Source organism: Conger conger, chromosome 14, assembly GCF_963514075.1.
Source record: "Conger conger chromosome 14, fConCon1.1, whole genome shotgun sequence".
NCBI lineage: Eukaryota > Metazoa > Chordata > Actinopteri > Anguilliformes > Congridae > Conger > Conger conger.
In genome coordinates this window covers 12,202,474-12,218,983 of record NC_083773.1, presented here as the reverse complement: position 1 = coordinate 12,218,983, position 16,510 = coordinate 12,202,474, and the positions used below count along the sequence as shown (strand labels likewise).

Below are 16,510 nucleotides of genomic sequence, written 5' to 3'. Positions count from 1 at the left end.
AAAACACGATGAATACGGACATTAATTGGATGAATAAATACAAGAACGCCATTGAAAGAAACAAAATAATAGTAATCAAACACGGAACCATGAAGAACAAGTGCGCATAACACCGTGAAATCGCATATGTAATATATTTTATTTTCCTTAACCCATTATTCTCATAAATTTGTATTTACATTAATTTACAACAGGTAAATAGGTCGCTAGGTCAAACCCCACGTGCTATACTTTTCATTCTGCTTCTTAGAAGAAATTGCTACAGTGTGCTACACGATTTAATTTCACATCAACATAAAATAGGCATCAGTGTAATTAAATGCACGCAAACAGCCGAAAGACACACTTTGTCGCATCTTACATGTTCGTCATGTTTGATATGATTTTTACTTCCAGAAATATAATTACAATCTCCTAAGAGTATACTGAATTCACGGATAAATCAACATAAACAGACTTTGGAAGTAAAGTGTCATCTTGGAATTTAAAATCGTTCTTCTAGGAAGCAAAAGTTGACAACAAAATGTTTGCCTCTCACATCTGGGTAACTTGCTCTAACCATGAAAGATTCATAAAACACACGACATACCTGGTCCCATGTCTTCAATAATAAGCCAAGTAAGATTACAATGTGAGAAATCTCAGGTTTAAAAAAAATAATAATTAAAAAATTCAAGTCAGTGAAACCAATCCCTCAAACCCGATTAAACATGTCAAATGATCAGTATGAAATAATAAGTGTGCCTTCAACTGAACCTAGACAAACTACAAATATGGCGTCTAAAGGACTACGGTCAGAAACTAAAATATTTGTCCTTCATAGATCACTCCCAAGATGAACTGAGATTTTTTTTCTGTAACATTTTTCTTCCCCCTTAATACACAATTGAACAGTAAAAACTCCTTTAGGACAAAAATAAAACTTTTTGAAATTATAAGCAAAGCAGATGTTTGGATGGATGCAATGAAACTGGTAAAGAAAGAACGCCCCTCTGTCAAAGCCAGATTAAGAATACCACCCATCCTCTAACAGCACGTGGAACAGGGAGTTCTTTATTGTCACTTTCACTGAAGGAAAGCAGGCTGCTCAGAATTACTTGAATTCATTTCTGGTTTTTGAGAAGTTCGTCAATCTGGGCTTTGTACATGTTTTTCACGTCCTCCAGGTCCAGTCTCAACTCCTCTGCTTCCTCCGCCTTCTCCCCGTACATCTGTAGGATGGTGTTGTGTCTCTGCTCCAGCTCCTGCAAGCACCAAACAACACCCAGCCAGAGTTATTCTACACCAACACCCAGCCAGTTATTCTATACCAACACTCAGCCAGAGTTATCCTATACCAACACTCAGCCGGAGTAATTCTATACCAACACCCAGCCAGAGTTATTCTATACCAACAGCCAGCCAGAGTTATTCTATACCAATACCCAGCCAGAGTTATTCTATACCAACACCCAGCCAGAGTTATTCTATACCAACACCCAGCCAGAGTTATTCTATACCAACACTCAGCCAGAGTTATTCTATACCAATACCCAGCCAGAGTTATTCTATACCAACACCCAGCCAGAGTTATTCTATACCAACACTCAGCCGGAGTAATTCTATACCAACACCCAGCCAGTTATTCTATACCGACACCCAGCCAGAGTTATTCTATACCAACACCCAGCCAGAGTTATTCTATACCAACACCCAGCCTGTGCTATTCTATACCAATACCCAGCCTGTGCTATTCTATACCAATACCCAGCCAGAGTTATTCTATACCAATACCCAGCCAGAGTTATTCTATACCAACACCCAGCCAGAGTTATTCTATACCAACACCCAGCCTGTGCTACTCTATACCAATACCCAGTCAGAGTTATTCTATACCAATACCCAGCCAGAGTTATTCTATACCAACACCCAGTCAGAGTTATTCTATACCAACACCCAGTCAGAGTTATTCTATACCAACACCCAGTCAGTTATTCTATACCAACACCCAGCCAGAGTTATTCTATACCAACACCCAGCCTGTGCTATTCTATACCAACACCCATCCAGTGTTACTCTATACAAACAGCCAACCAGAGTTATTCTATACACCTCAAAATTACCAGCCAGTGGTATTCTGTACCACCTCTATCATACATGAGTCAATGATAGAGTTCAGTTCCTAAGCTCCTAAAACATCAACACTGGCATAGTGCTAGCACATGCATTACTACACCAGATTACAGTGCTTTAGCAGACACTCTTTTCCAGAGAAACTTCCAGAATAAAAAATATATATACATTTTTATACATTTGGTGCCCGCCAGAAAACTTTGCTCCAGGAATTGAACAATGCATTGAACCTGAAACGTTTGGGATACTAGCCCAGTTCACAAACCATTATATATCACTGCCACCCAGATCGTTTTTTTTTGCAGCAATCCATGAAAGTTGAACACTCGATTAGTTTTACAATCAAGAAGTTGTGCCATTTCCTCACAATCATACTTATACAATGTGATCACGGTGTATGCAATTTCACAGAATAAGCTTGAAGCAGGCATTTAAAAACTGGGCCAGTTGCAAAAATGAGCTTTACGTGCATTGGAGATTATGTCATCTACACCATTATAGCAGGAATGCCTACTTGTCAGTTGTGCTGAATGTCCATGGCTTTTTACCATCAGCAGATTTCTTTCCATTTTGTGGTAAGCAAGCCACCATATTTCACGACAAATTAGTAAAAAACTGCAAGCCAGCAGACATTTTTGAAAGGTCGTTAAGGGCTACCACAGTTAAAAATTGGTACACCTAATATCAAAACCAACTAAAAAAATGATTCTGCTTCAGCTCCAGGAGCAGACACATAAATCATACGTGACGTGCAGCTGTTCTGTATCCACTCTGTCAGCAGTTAGCGTTTTGATTGGCTTCAAGACTCCTGCTGGCTGACGAGACTATAATTGTAGCAGGTGTTTTTGGGGTGGGAAGAGACTGCTCCCAGCCCTCAGCCTATCCCCTACCTCAGCTTGAGGAGAAAGTTCTGTTCAATCTCCTTTGCCTTCTCTTAGAACAGAACTCACTGGCGTCCGTCTGTTTTAGCATGACCATGTGGCTATGTCCGAACACTGTGGCTGTGTCCAAAATTGCTCAAAATGCACTAGGCTTAATATGTAAATATATCCATTGATTTTAACTACGTTCCGCTAAGCATAGTGACAGCTAATACTTGCATTTAAATTGTTCAACTCTCCTTCGGTTTGAACACTGCCCTCCTGGTTGCTTAGGTCGCGACCTAGCACAATGCACTGTGGGATACTTGTGCCAGCGTAGTGTCCAGTGTTCTCACACTACAATAATTTCACAGAATAGTGTGACATCCGGGTACTTTCAGTACACTATTTTACGCAGCTAAGGGTTGGGACATACTTATACTATTTTGACATCCTGAACAGTCAGCTAGCATGCCTAAGTCACTGATTGTGAATTGACCTTACCCCCAGAAGGTTGTGTACTGAATCATGGCTGTTGTTGCTGAGGTATTTTCACTGAAAAGCTTTCATATTAAGCGGACAAGTTAAAAAAGTAAGCAATGCAATTAACCTTGGTCAATGGTGCCTGCTTAGCAATGGACTCATGTTAATGATTAGATAGTGTGAGATTTATTTTGAATGACTGGAGCCTCTTGACAATGACTCTGAGCTGGTTTCCTTTGTTCTTGTTTTGTGTTTTGTGTTCCATTTTTCGTAGTTTCCTTGTTATCTTTTGTTTGCTTACTGTAGTTCTTTGGTTTGGAATCCATTTCCTTCCTATGATTTCCTCTCCCAGTTGCTGTCATTATTTTTCCCAAAATAATTATGACAAATAAGCATTGGTGAATAGCATGTGGGACGATGTACCATGAAAACAACATTTACAAATGTACTATGCCGTCTTTGTAAATATTTTGTTTTGGGCTGTAGAACATCTTAACTGAAAACCACATCATTATCCACGAAAAGAACAAAAAAAACAATGATTTATGCAAACACAAGAAGACAGAAGTATCAACCCCAATTAAAAATTTTATATGAAATGATGTAGTTTGACCTATCAACACACAGACAGCACTGAGCAGCCTGTAGTAATTGTAACTGATAAATGAGAGCTGATATTAAACCCGGGCAGTTCGGCTGATAAAGTCCTCACCTTCAGCTGCACTCGCAGTGTGGGGATCTCTGCCACTTTCTCCCCCATCTCATCATTCTGATTGGTCAGCTTCACCAGCTCCTCCGCCATGATAGAGCGCGTCTTCTCCAGATTGGAGATCTCCATCTGAGAGGAAAGACACAGGCTGTGAGAAATCACCATCATCTTACAGTCAGATCAAACCTGACCACACCTGACCACACCTGACCAGACATGAGCTGTGAGAAATCACCATCATCTTACAGTCAGACCACACCTGACCACACCTGACCACACCTGACCAGACATGAGCTGTGAGAAATCACCATCATCTTACAGTCAGACCAAACCTGACCACACCTGACCACACCTGACCAGACATGAGCTGTGAGAAATCACCATCATCTTACAGTCAGACCACACCTGACCACACCTGACCACACCTGACCAGACATGAGCTGTGAGAAATCACCATCATCTTACAGTCAGACCAAACTTGGCCACACCTGGCCACACCTGACCTGACATGAGCTGACATGAGCTGACATGAGCTGACATGAGCTGACATGAGCTGACATGAGCTGACCTAACCTAACATGAGCTGTGTCCACTGTGAAAATTGAAACAAAGGCCTGGAAAATATCAAAGCTATGATGGCAGCTTTACGTCTGAAAGGCACGTTTTACCCACCTGCAGCTGGACGATCTCCCCCTCTCGGAGCTTGAGCTGGGACTGCAGGTTCTCCACGACGCTGGAGCCTCCCGACAGACGAGCCATCTCGTACAGATTGTTCCCGCTCAGGGACAGGGTCATGCCAATGTGGTCCAGACTGTCCTCCTGCTAGACAGGCCGCAGACACAAACACTCATATCTAAATTACACAGCACAAATAATCTCATTAGATGTCCATGTTGTCTGCTTGCTCACTTCAGTAATGTGCAAACATATTGCTTTCAAGGACAATGTATGTAATGCTTGCTTTATCAGCTGTATGTCTATTCTACAATACAGGCTGTTCTGTACATGTTATTCTCCTTTTTGTCTGTAATATGTGCTAATTTTCAAGTCAGAGCAGTCCTCCAAGTCAGGGATACTCAATCTTACCCAGAAAGGGCCGGTGTGGGTGCAGGCTTTTGCTCCAAACAAGCAGTTCCACACCTGATTCTACTGATCATGGTCCTTAGAAAAGACTCAAATGGTTTATTAGTAGAATCAGGTGTGTAACTGTTCGGTTAGAACAAAAGCCTGCACCCACACGGGCCCTTTCTGGGTAAGATTGAGTATCGCTGCTCTTAGTCACACTGAATGCAAATGTTAAATGCTAAATAACCAAGAACAAAATTAAATAGTTTGTTCTAAGAAAAATGTATTAATTTCGAAAAATGCCTTGGGGCTAAATGGACACACAGGTGATAAACAGCAGGGATGTGTAGATGTGTCTGTCTTTACCTGTGACAGCAGAGAGGACTGCAGGCCCGACATGTCCCCGCCAACGGAGCTGGAGCGGGACAGAGTGGGGGTGGAGGATGTAGGGGGCTCCGACACAGAGTGCACCAGGGCCTTCCTCTCCTGAGGGAAACGCCACACACACACAAATCAGTTCCAGGTGTCAAATCCGGGCAGCAGTGTAGAACAATATTTAGGTAACTGCTCCTGTAATTCAGGTTGTGGGTTCAAATCTTACATGGGGGGCTGCCTTTGTACCTCAGACTAAGGCACTTAACCTGAATTGCTTATTTATGTACATCCAGCTGAATAAATGGACAGTATGCTCTTCAGCAGTGTAATTGACTCTGAAGCACTGACAGAGTTCAGTACAAAATGGCAGGAACTCTATAACAGAAAACAACATCTACTTTTGAATACCTTTTCTCTCAGTGCCTCCTGTGCCAGGTAGTATTTTTTCTTTTCTTGTTCTACCTTCATTCTCTCCATCTCCAGCTGATTGGTCAAAAGCAGCTAAAACACAGAAGGGGAGGAGACTGTCAGGTGGGTTTATGTACATCCACAATGCCATATTGGCGGGGGGAGAGTAGAACGTACCTTTTCCTTTCGAGCTTCCTCCAGAGATCGACTGTGATCTCCACGCAAGTTCTCCAGCTCCACGTGCTCTCTGAGGAGCAAACAGAGCCATAGAGTAAAGGGGCTACAGCACTGAATCTACAAGCTGGGCTGTCAATTCATTATAATCTTGAATTACATCTCAACAGTTAATTCAGACGACAGGTAAAAATCTTTCCAGGTCGAGTCAAACATTTCCACTAAGACCAGCAGCAACCTGGTCATTTCAGATCACTAGCTTACTCATAGTTGAATGAGGGGGGGGGGGGGGGGGGCTTCCATGTACCTGCTGCTCTCATCCTCCAGCTTTTCCCGCTTTGTCTTCTCAGCGTCCAGCTGACCATGGAGCCGGCCCTTCTCCTGCCGTAAGAGGGAATTCTGGGACTCCAGGGATGCCAGCTGGGCTTTGACGGCCAGGAGTTCCTCAGCTGCCGAGCGCTCCTTCTCCACGGCAACCGCGAGCTGAGCCTGCGCGTCCACTGTTAAACCCAGACCAAGGGAGTGAGCACACCAACCCAAACTCAGGGAGTGAGCACACCAACCCAAACTCAGGGAGTGAGCACACCAACCCAAACTCAGGGAGTGAGCACACCAACCCAAACTCAGGGAGTGAGCACACCAACCCAAACTCAGGGAGTGAGCACACCAACCCAAACTCAGGGAGTGAGCACACCAACCCAAACTCAGGGAGTGAGCACACCAACCCAAACTCAGGGAGTGAGCACACCAACCCAAACTCAGGGAGTGAGCACACTAACCCAAACTCAGGGAGTGAACACACCAACCCAAACTCAGGGAGTGAGCACACTAACCCAAACTCAGGGAGTGAGCACACCAACCCAGACCAAGTGAGTGAGCACACCAACCCAAACTCAGGGAGTGAGCACACTAACCCAGACCTAGTCAGTGAGCACACTAACCCAGACCTAGTGAGTGAGCACACTAACCCAGACCAAGGGAGTGCGCACACTAACCCAGACCTAGTGAGTGAACACACTAACCCAGACCTAGTGAGTGAACACACTAATCCAGGGAGCAAAAGGGGCACTGGAACCCGCGAGGTCGGTGATTCGATCGGAGTAGGCACAATAAGATCCGCACAGCTGTTGGGCCCTTGAGCAAGGCCCGTAACCCTGCATTGCTCCAGGGAAGGACTGTCTCCTGCTTAGTCTAATCAACTGTAAGTCGCTTTGGATAAAAGCATCAGCCAAATGACATGTAATGTAACGTAATCCAGACGCAAGGAGTGAGCACACTAACCCAGACCTAGGGAGTGAGCACACTAACGCAGACCCAGGGGTAAACCAAGGGAGTCAGCACGCTAACCCAGACCAAGACCTTTGCACCTGTGTATGGGTATATTCATGTTTGGCATATGTGTATGCATACATGTTATTTTATGTATTCTTTGTGTTACTGTAAAGTGTTTTGAGACCTATGTTGTTGATAATATTTTTTATAAAGTTGACTGTGACTGAATAAATAACTAGTCAGAGTTAAAAACAGACACGCTCCCCCAGGCTATGCCCTCTTCCTGTTCGGCACACAGAGCTCCGTATCCGTACTCACCGAGCCTGTCCGAGATGCTCTTCTCCAGTTTCTCCCAGGATGCCGTCTGGCCGGCCAGGCTGGCCTGCAGGTTCTCGATCTGCCTGAGTAGGGGCCGCGTTGCCGAGGTAACGCTCTGACTCAGCTCCTGGTTGCGGGTCTCCGCCCCCTGCAGTCTCTGTGCGGAAAGGGAGGAGAGTTCGCCCAGGGCGTGGCCAGGCTGCTCAAGCTGCACCACATATCAAATTGCGTTTCTTTTTTAGCGCAATAAGAATAACCTCTGCCATGGGGCGTATGGACTATATTTCATCTTTTTTTTCCCCTGTAATCATACCTGATGTGGTATTATACAACCACCAGAGTTCCTGTGAAATGCTTCCAGCAAAAACATCACCGATATACGATAGGATACGATTATACTTTATTGTCTGATTGCTTTTTTGAGTAAATATAAAAAACATTAAAACAAGTGAACAAACAAACATAGACCATATACCCCCCTGAAGCAGAAATTCTAAATTATGTACAAAAATTACTAGAGCGATCATTTAGCATTTGAATAGACATTGGGATAAATTAGCATTTATACCTTTTCTGTCTATACTTTGGTACCCTGATATCTACTGGGCAGTGAAATCAGCAGCAAGATCATACATACGTGGCCTCGTATGGTGGCGGTTAGAAAAGCCGTGGGATACACGGTGTGGCTGAATTACCTGCTGCAGCTCGCTGATCTCCTCACGCAGGAAGTCCTCTTTACGAGCCTGCTGCTGTTCTGCCCTCTGAAGAGCCAGCCTCAGGTCTGCCACCTGCACACAAACCACGCACACACACACATCACATCACGTGCATGCACACACACCACATCACATCACACACACACACACACACACACACACACACACACACACACACCCACACCCACACCACACCACACACATCACACACACACACGCACACACACACACGCACACGCACACATCACGCACACATCACGCACACATCACGCACACATCACGCACACATCACGCACACACACATCACACACATCACACACATCACATACATCACATACATCACATACATCACATACATCACACCCGCAAGTGCATGCACACACACACCACACCCACACCCACACACACACGTCACACACATCACACCCGCATGTGCATGCACACACACCACACCCACACCACACACACACATATACATACATACAAAGGGAGGTCAGCACTGCGCTGCCAAGGGTGTACAAGGAGAGCTGTATCCATTTCAAGATTTCATGCCAAAAGTAATTATCTAAAAAGGCCAAATTAAAAACTATTCTCACACCTATTTGAAAAGTACAGAGGTCCAACACGTGACAGGTGCTGCGCCTTATAAAAGATTAATGTGGTATGGTAAGTATCAAAGCCTCAGGTAGAAAACAAGCACCACTTAAAATTCCTAAAAAGTCTGAGAGAAGTGTACATAGCTAATTGGCTGAGAGTGTTTTGGTGGCAACAAAAGCCTGCACACAGTTTAACATTGAGGAACAGTCAGCCACCCTGTATTAGACTTTGTCGCTATAGTAATGACACCAGCGACAGTACTACAATGGTATCGCAGTGCCAAACCGTGGTGATATTATACAGCGTATCAACAATAACCCAGCTAACACAAAACGTTCTCACAATGTCGCTGCCATTTAGCGGCCATATTATAACACTGATAAAACATTCCAGTAACATTGGGAGAACATTTTGTGTTGGACAGCAGCAGTATTGTGGCAATGGCACAGATGGCAGAGAACAGGCAGGCTCACCTGATCGGCCAGCGCCCCCTGCTGGAGCCGGGCCTCCTCCTGGGCTTTCTCCAGGGCCATGGTGACCTGCTCCTTGGCCTGAATCTCCCGACTGAGAGCCAGCTCCTGTGCCTCGCTCACCTTCGTAGCGTTAGCCTTGTGCAGTTCTGCCAGCTCCCTGTACACACACACGCCGACATATACACACACAAAGACATCAGTGTTTCTGCACCGCGCCTCACACGGAAGCACTGACAAACTACCACAGCTGTGAAAGATACACTTGTACAGCAGAACTTTGCTTGGCTGAGCTGTGTATTACCAGGTTATGTGGTCACAGGCCTTGATGAAGTATGTTTCAGTTCAATGCACCATTGACTGATGTTAAACAGGACCCCATCCTGTCAACACGAGGCTGACGGCATTACGATTTTGTGAGGGCTTGAAAACCCTAACAGTGTACATGGCGCACACAGTCCTCAGTAGTAACTCTGAGAGTAAGTCAGTGAGTAAGACAGTGAGTGAGGCAGGTTAGGAGTAAGGGTAGTGGGGTAGTGGAGAGTGTTGTAGCAGGAGCAGGCTCTGTGGTGGTGGGCTCCTCACCGGTAGGAGTTATCCAGGGCGGCCTGCACACTGCGGTTCTTCTCCAGGAGCTCCTCCATGTCGCCCTGGAGCCTCGCCATCTCCTTCTCCTGCCGCTCCACCACCCCGTTCAGCTTCTTGATGTTTTCACGGTGCTGCCGCTCCACGTCCTCCTTTCCATCCAGAACCTGCCATCGCAAACGGGCTTACTGAACCAGGGGTCACAACCACTCGCAACCACAACCAGCAACAAACCAGCAACAAAACAACTGCTTACAACCACAACCAGCAACAAATCAACTGCTCACAACCACAACCAGCAACAAAACAACCGCTCACAACCACAACCAGCAACAAAACAACCGCTCACAACCGCAACCAGCAACAAAACAACCGCTCACAACCGCAACCAGCAACAAAACAACCGCTCACAACCGCAACCAGCAACAAACCAACTGAACAATTGCTCACAATCAGCAACAAAACAACCACTCCCAACCACAACCAGCAACAAAACAACTGCTCACAACCACCAACAAAACAACCTTTCGCAACCACAAACAACAATACATTCCAAGCATATCACTGATAATGAGGCATTGGCATTGGCATTGGCATTGGCATCACAGCTGATACAGTTACTTGGCATCTGAAAATGAACCCGTTTGTTTCAGACACCACGACTGATACTTTAATGACATGTTTAGCAGACTGTTAGCTACTTTTTATGTTATGGATAGGGGGGTTGTTTTGAGCGGATTGTCTTAACTAACGGATTGGGCTATTTTTTGTTAAATCAATATCTTCCCCCAGCTAATCATTCACATTAATTGGGGCAGGTGCAGTTTGTCCCGCCTCTGTCTATTCCTGGTCTCATTGGTCCTGAAGCCTGTCAATTACTGCCTGCAGTTATATGCAGTGGCTGGTAGAGTGGTGGTTGGTTGTTGCTCTCAGTCGCTTGCTACATGCTTGTATGCGTGGTGATTAACTGCTGTGCGCATATAAACGCATTCATGAAAGCGTTGTGTTTGTTTGTCGGATATCTCTAAACTTCTCTGCTATATAGACTGCCACGTCTTGCTAAATTCCATGACTTTGGTTTAGGCTACAAAGTGTAAGAACCTTGTCATTGTATTGCATTTACCATTTACCATTTAATTGGTGAGAAATTGTGTTTCAATGAATGATGAGAAAATGACGAATGCATATACTGGAACACCTATGTTTGCCATATTTGTGTCTGAGGTTCAATGTAACCAACATATCGAACCTAATAACACACCGGACGGTTCATCACCCAAATGAGCACGGTGAATTCACGACAATGAAACAGCAGCAACTAGTGAGCGCTAGCCAGGCAAAGCAGCTAACGCTACAGCAAGACCCTGCACAGGCGACAGCTTCCGAATGCTGGCATGGTAAATGGTAAATGGTTAGCATTTATATAGTGCCTTTATCCAAAGCGTTGTACAATTGATGCTTTTCATTCACACACACACACACACACACACTCACACACCAACAGCAATTGGCTGCCATGCAAGGCCGGAACATTTGGGGGTTAGGTGTCTTGCTTAGGGACACTTTTACACACCCAGGGCAGGATCAAACCGGTATGGATGACTGACTTAATGAGTACTTGGAATGAAGCACTTGGTAATTAGATTGGATTCTGAAAAAATGATATTGGTGCACACCCAGTTATAACACACTTAAAAGGCTGGTATTTCAACCACTCACAACCCCAACCATATAGACGCTTATATGAGTACTGACCATACCTACACATGCAGCCTCAGCTACACAAACCACAACCAAGGAAAACTTGCAAGTACAACCACAAACATACAAAAATTGTGAATAGGAAAAATGAATAAGGAAAAAACCTGACCGCAAAAAAAACATCCATGACCAGAAAACCACAAAGTCACATAGCAATGAGCAATGGACTCCGCCCTTTCTTCCAGAAATGCCCGAGGCCTCCACTGTCAGTACACTCACCTGCTGCAGGTGCTTGAGCTGGTCGTCCTGCTCCTGCAGCTTGCGGCTCTGCTTGGACAGCAGCGTCTCGCTCTCCTTCTCCTTCAGCCTCAGCTTCTTTATGATGTTGGAGTGCTGGAGCTGCTGCTTGGACAGCTTCTCGCCTGTTAGCGAGAGCATCGTTTTATTGTGCCACAGAGGAGACAGCCGGGTCTAACACCGCACGTGGGCTGTTAGCAAATGCTTACAATGTAAAATAGATGAATAATGTAAAATAAAATAAAAAGAACCGGTGCATCCTTTAAATGTAACTCTGACCTTCCTCCAGCAGGCCTCTTATCTGCTCTTCTTTGTCCCTGATGATCTCCATGGTCTCATTAGAGTTGAGTCTGGTAGAAAGTTCCTCTCTCAACCCCTTTATCTCCTAAAAGAGAACGTGTGTGAATCAGCGAGGAAGTCAACGCACAGTCATCATTCCTAATACTAGACGCAGCACTGACGTGCTCAAAGAGAGCTTACCGCAGCTCTCAGCAAACTATACTTTTCACTACAAAACCTGGGCCGAAGTACCCTCCCCGGAGCCGAGGCTGTTCGTTCTCCAGCGTCGGCACAAACGGAGGGAGGATACACGGCTGGGAGCGGCGAAGGGGAATAAAAAATGGCCGCCGTATGAAAAACTGACGCCGTCGTTCACAGCGCTCCAGGGATGAGCGTGCGGGACCAGCGGCTCAGTGGGAGAACCTGCTGAGCACAAAGGCCCCTTTCACAGCCGTCAGACGCCGGACGGAAACACGAGAAGCGCTGCGTCAGCCCGAAAAAGGCTGCCCGTGTGCGTCTACCTTTTTGGTGATGTCTCTCTCCTTGCAGGCCAGCTGCGCCTTCCGTTCGGCCTCGGCGATGCGCTGGGTGAACTCTTCCTGCAGCGACTGCACCGTGCAGCTCTCCTCCTTCAAGCCTATGATCTCGCTGAGGAACACGGGAGTTTTCTCAATTCAGTTCACTCTTGTGTTGTGTCATTTTGTACTTTTGCAGAGTAACAGAAGGGAAACCTGAACCCCCAAATAGCAGGAAAATGAGGTAAAAAATAAAAAAACTCCCTAGAAGGAAGGAATATTTTTTTCCAGTATATGGTTGTGGGCATGAGTAAATATTTGGTACTGTACTGTAGATAAGCTTCAGTGAACTTAGTGCATGTTTATTTTTAAGGCGTAATCTCTCGGTTATACAATCAATAAGTTAATCCTAAAGCTTTCCATTGTTTCCATAGGAAGCCCACGTGATTTTGTTTTCATCAGTAATACTCCTATTTTTTTGACTGCGAATTCTGTGATTGATTGTGAACTATGATAAATGAACACTAAACTGTGCAGCCCCAATCGGTGAGCCTTTCTCTGATTTGCTGTGTAGGTGAATTACAGCAGTGATGATTGAGTCGTGCTCTTACTCGTTGAGATTGTCACACTGTTCTTCCAGCCTGGCCTTTTCCTTGCTGGCAGCCAGTAGCTGCGATTCCCTCTTTTCAAGCCGACTAGTCAGCTCATCGATAACCTGCAAGCGACAAACACACGCTCTCAAAGTAAAAATACAGGGGTCACAATTCGTTTTAAAAGCAGACAAGTCAGCACTATGTCTCATAGTTCAGAAGCCTTGCAGTGTTAGCGAGCTTCTTCATCTTTTCATATTGCAAAGGCACATTGAGAACAAGATACAGGACAGCTGCCAAAAGGTCATGTTTATAAACATGATTTATGTAAATATACCATTGTACATCATACAAGAGAACATGTTTTTATAAGTTTAAAAGACAATAAAACCATCAGCAAAGGATTTATAACATCAGGTAAATAAGTTACATGGTACGCACATCAAAAATGATACGCATCACAGCACATAAATTAAATAATAGGGCTATGGTATGGCTCTATGGCTACTAAAAATGTACAGAAACAGTAATGAATTAGTTTGTAACCTTTTGATGCTCCAGCGCCTGAGAGGCAGAGACTCCACTTGGGCTGTCTGTGATTGGAGGAGAGTGCTCGCCGGCTGCAGCCATTGGTCCGGGCTCGTCGAGGGGGCTCTCCGTGTCCATCAGCTCCTCCGGCTGCTCGGAGTTGACCGGCGTGGCACTGCGGCCGCTCTCCTCCATCTCGTTATCGTCCATCGAGTGGTCCTTCGCCGTGTCCGTGAGCCTATCCTCCTCCTCCTCCTCTTCCTCCTCCTCCTCCTCCTCCTGGCCCAGCGCGGGCGCTACGGTCGTGGCCGGGCCAGCGGTGACGGAGGCCAAGGTGCACCCCCGCCCGGGGAGCTCGTCGTCCGAGTTGACCTCGCTGACGCTGCGGCTGTCCAGCGACTGCACGCTGAAGGAGTCGATGCGCTCGAAGGCGTCCGACGACCCGCAGCTCTCCGTCAGCTTCTGGTAGTCGTCCAGGCGCTGGAAGTCGGCGCAGGCTGAGGCCGTGAGCAGCTGGAAGGAGCTCTGCATCAGGTGCAGGCTGGCCTTGGCCTCGGCCGTCTCCTGCCTCGAGCTGGCCGAGCTCTCGCTCAGCACGCTCTCGTGGTCCAGCACCTCGATGTCACTGGTGGTGGAGGTGCCCGACGAGAAGGTGCTGGCTGGAGGTGAAGGGGTGTTGCTCTGCCTGTCCTCGGATTTCGGGTCTTTCGACTCCAGCAAAACGTCCTTGGGGGCCGCGGGCTTGGGCTTCGAGGGGCTGCCAGGAGCTGAAGTCACCACGGCCCCTGCCCCGTCGGTTCTGTCCTCAAACTCTGAGGGGCTCGGGGGAGGGAGCGACTTGTCTGTTTTGGTCGGCTCCGGAACGGCAGTCAGGCTGTCTAGATTCGCCGTGCCCTCGTTGGCCTCTTGGGGCTCGGAGTCTTCCAGAACACTAACCAGTGAAACACTTTCATAATCTGTTTGGAGGGGCTCGGTGTCGACAATGGCGGGCTCAACCTGGACCGGTTCGCACTTCTCTGCCTCCTCAAACTCAAGCCTTCCTGGCTCGACAGAGGCTGGCACGGGACTGTCCTGGTCCGTTTCATCCGTCTGTAGCAGGTGGGATTTGGCTGGGGGCACAGACACCACCTGAGTATCGGTCACACTTTGCGGCTCTCCCGGGGATAGAAAGGCACTGAAGAAATTCTCAGACTCCTCTATAACAGTCCTCGTAACAGGTGTAGTAATGGCCTCAGTTGACAATGGAGATATCGGCGCACTCTCTTGTGGGGGAGAATCCCACTGAGTGTTCCCCCAGCCATCACTCAAGGGCGTCTTGCTCGGCAAGTCTGCAATCAGACGAAAAGAAAATCCAATCAAAACGGCACAATACGGTGGCCTAGACCAGTGAATGCATCAGGAAATCTTTGAAGTGATTCCTATAGTTATCATAGTAAGGTCGCTAGGAAATGTTCTTGGAGAGAACATTCACATGTAAAGATTAATCGGAATTCCATTTTAGCAAAATAGCAAAAATAACGTGAGTATATAACCATGCTCATGAAGCTACAGTAAATCCACGATGCAATGGCATAAATTAGCGTACTATTATAAGATATGCTGTTTACAACCAGTAAGATTGCGTTCGGTTAAAATGACAAAGAAAGATAGTCAACTACCTCGGTATTGTGACCACTACGAAAGGAACAACTGTGCAAAGCTAACACGAATGAAGGTAGCTACCTTGTTAGCTAGCTAGATCACGAGCTCAACCTAGATTGAGCCTAACATGTTAGCGCATCGGAACTGTGCGATTCCACTTGACTAATAAACAAGTTAGCAAACGTCATATAGATTAGCTACCTAATTAGAAATATATATAATATAGTTATTTAGCCATACTTACCACCATATGACGGTACCAGGGTATCTCCCCACTGATCCTCTTCTTTGATGTCCAAAACTCTATCGATGGATTTCTGAGCTGTTGTCAAAGCTTGTTTGGCAAAGCTAGACAGGTGCGAAGTGTTAAACCAGCTCATATTGCTATACATTTAAAAACCGATAAACTCTCCCTCGACCTCTGAACTATTCCAAATTAGCGACAGTTACTGCCGAGGGTCTAGCTAGCTTATTGACATTAGCTTTAGCATCTAACGTTATTAGCAGCCCAGCAAAGATAGCTGACGAGCTTGCTGGTCAAACAGGCCAGAACACCGAGCTAACGTAGTTAGCTGTCAGAAAAACATGTTCTGCTTTGATCTAGTAATTGTACAAATCGGATTATACAAGAGGACTAAATCGCAGCTTCATGTCATTGCATTGATCAATGACGTCGCGTTCACAATGTTACTTATCCAAAGCAAGCTTGTTTTCATATTTCAGCGTCTACTTCCTTTCCACGTCGCAACAACCAAACCGGATGACGTCATGTTCCGGACACTGTTGATTGCAGACTTCACATCCCACGCCCCATA

General features: G+C 46.0%; 1 protein-coding gene across 2 annotated transcripts; it reads right to left on the bottom strand.

Annotated features, from left to right (window-relative positions):
- Positions 1-120: 120 nt before the first annotated feature.
- Positions 121-16,465, bottom strand: tmf1 (TATA element modulatory factor 1). 2 transcript variants are annotated; one of them, XM_061219204.1, is made up of 17 exons: positions 15,940-16,465; positions 14,073-15,382; positions 13,548-13,651; positions 12,943-13,069; positions 12,422-12,527; positions 12,125-12,267; positions 10,145-10,311; positions 9,563-9,719; positions 8,472-8,564; positions 7,777-7,933; positions 6,494-6,686; positions 6,190-6,259; positions 6,013-6,105; positions 5,596-5,715; positions 4,837-4,986; positions 4,168-4,293; positions 121-1,244 (listed from the first exon to the last, which is right to left on the bottom strand). In XM_061219204.1, the coding sequence occupies exons 1-17, from the start codon at positions 16,085-16,087 to the stop codon at positions 1,104-1,106; spliced, it is 3,405 nt and encodes a 1,134-aa protein (XP_061075188.1). In that variant the 5' UTR covers positions 16,088-16,465; the 3' UTR covers positions 121-1,103. The 2 variants fall into 2 exon arrangements, with proteins under 2 accessions (XP_061075188.1, XP_061075189.1); XM_061219205.1 differs by having other exon boundaries at positions 4,837-4,983.
- Between the last annotated feature and the right edge of the window lie 45 nt (positions 16,466-16,510).

Coding starts and splice junctions, on each gene's coding strand:
- tmf1 (XM_061219204.1), bottom strand. CDS start 16,087: ATGTATAGCAATATGAGCTGGTTTAACACTTCGCACCTGTCTAGCTTT. Junction 6,106..6,189: donor AGGAAGCTCGAAAGGAAAAG/GTACGTTCTACT, acceptor TCTGTGTTTTAG/CTGCTTTTGACCAATCAGCT. Junction 4,294..4,836: donor GGGAGATCGTCCAGCTGCAG/GTGGGTAAAACG, acceptor CTTTCCTCTCAG/ATGGAGATCTCCAATCTGGA.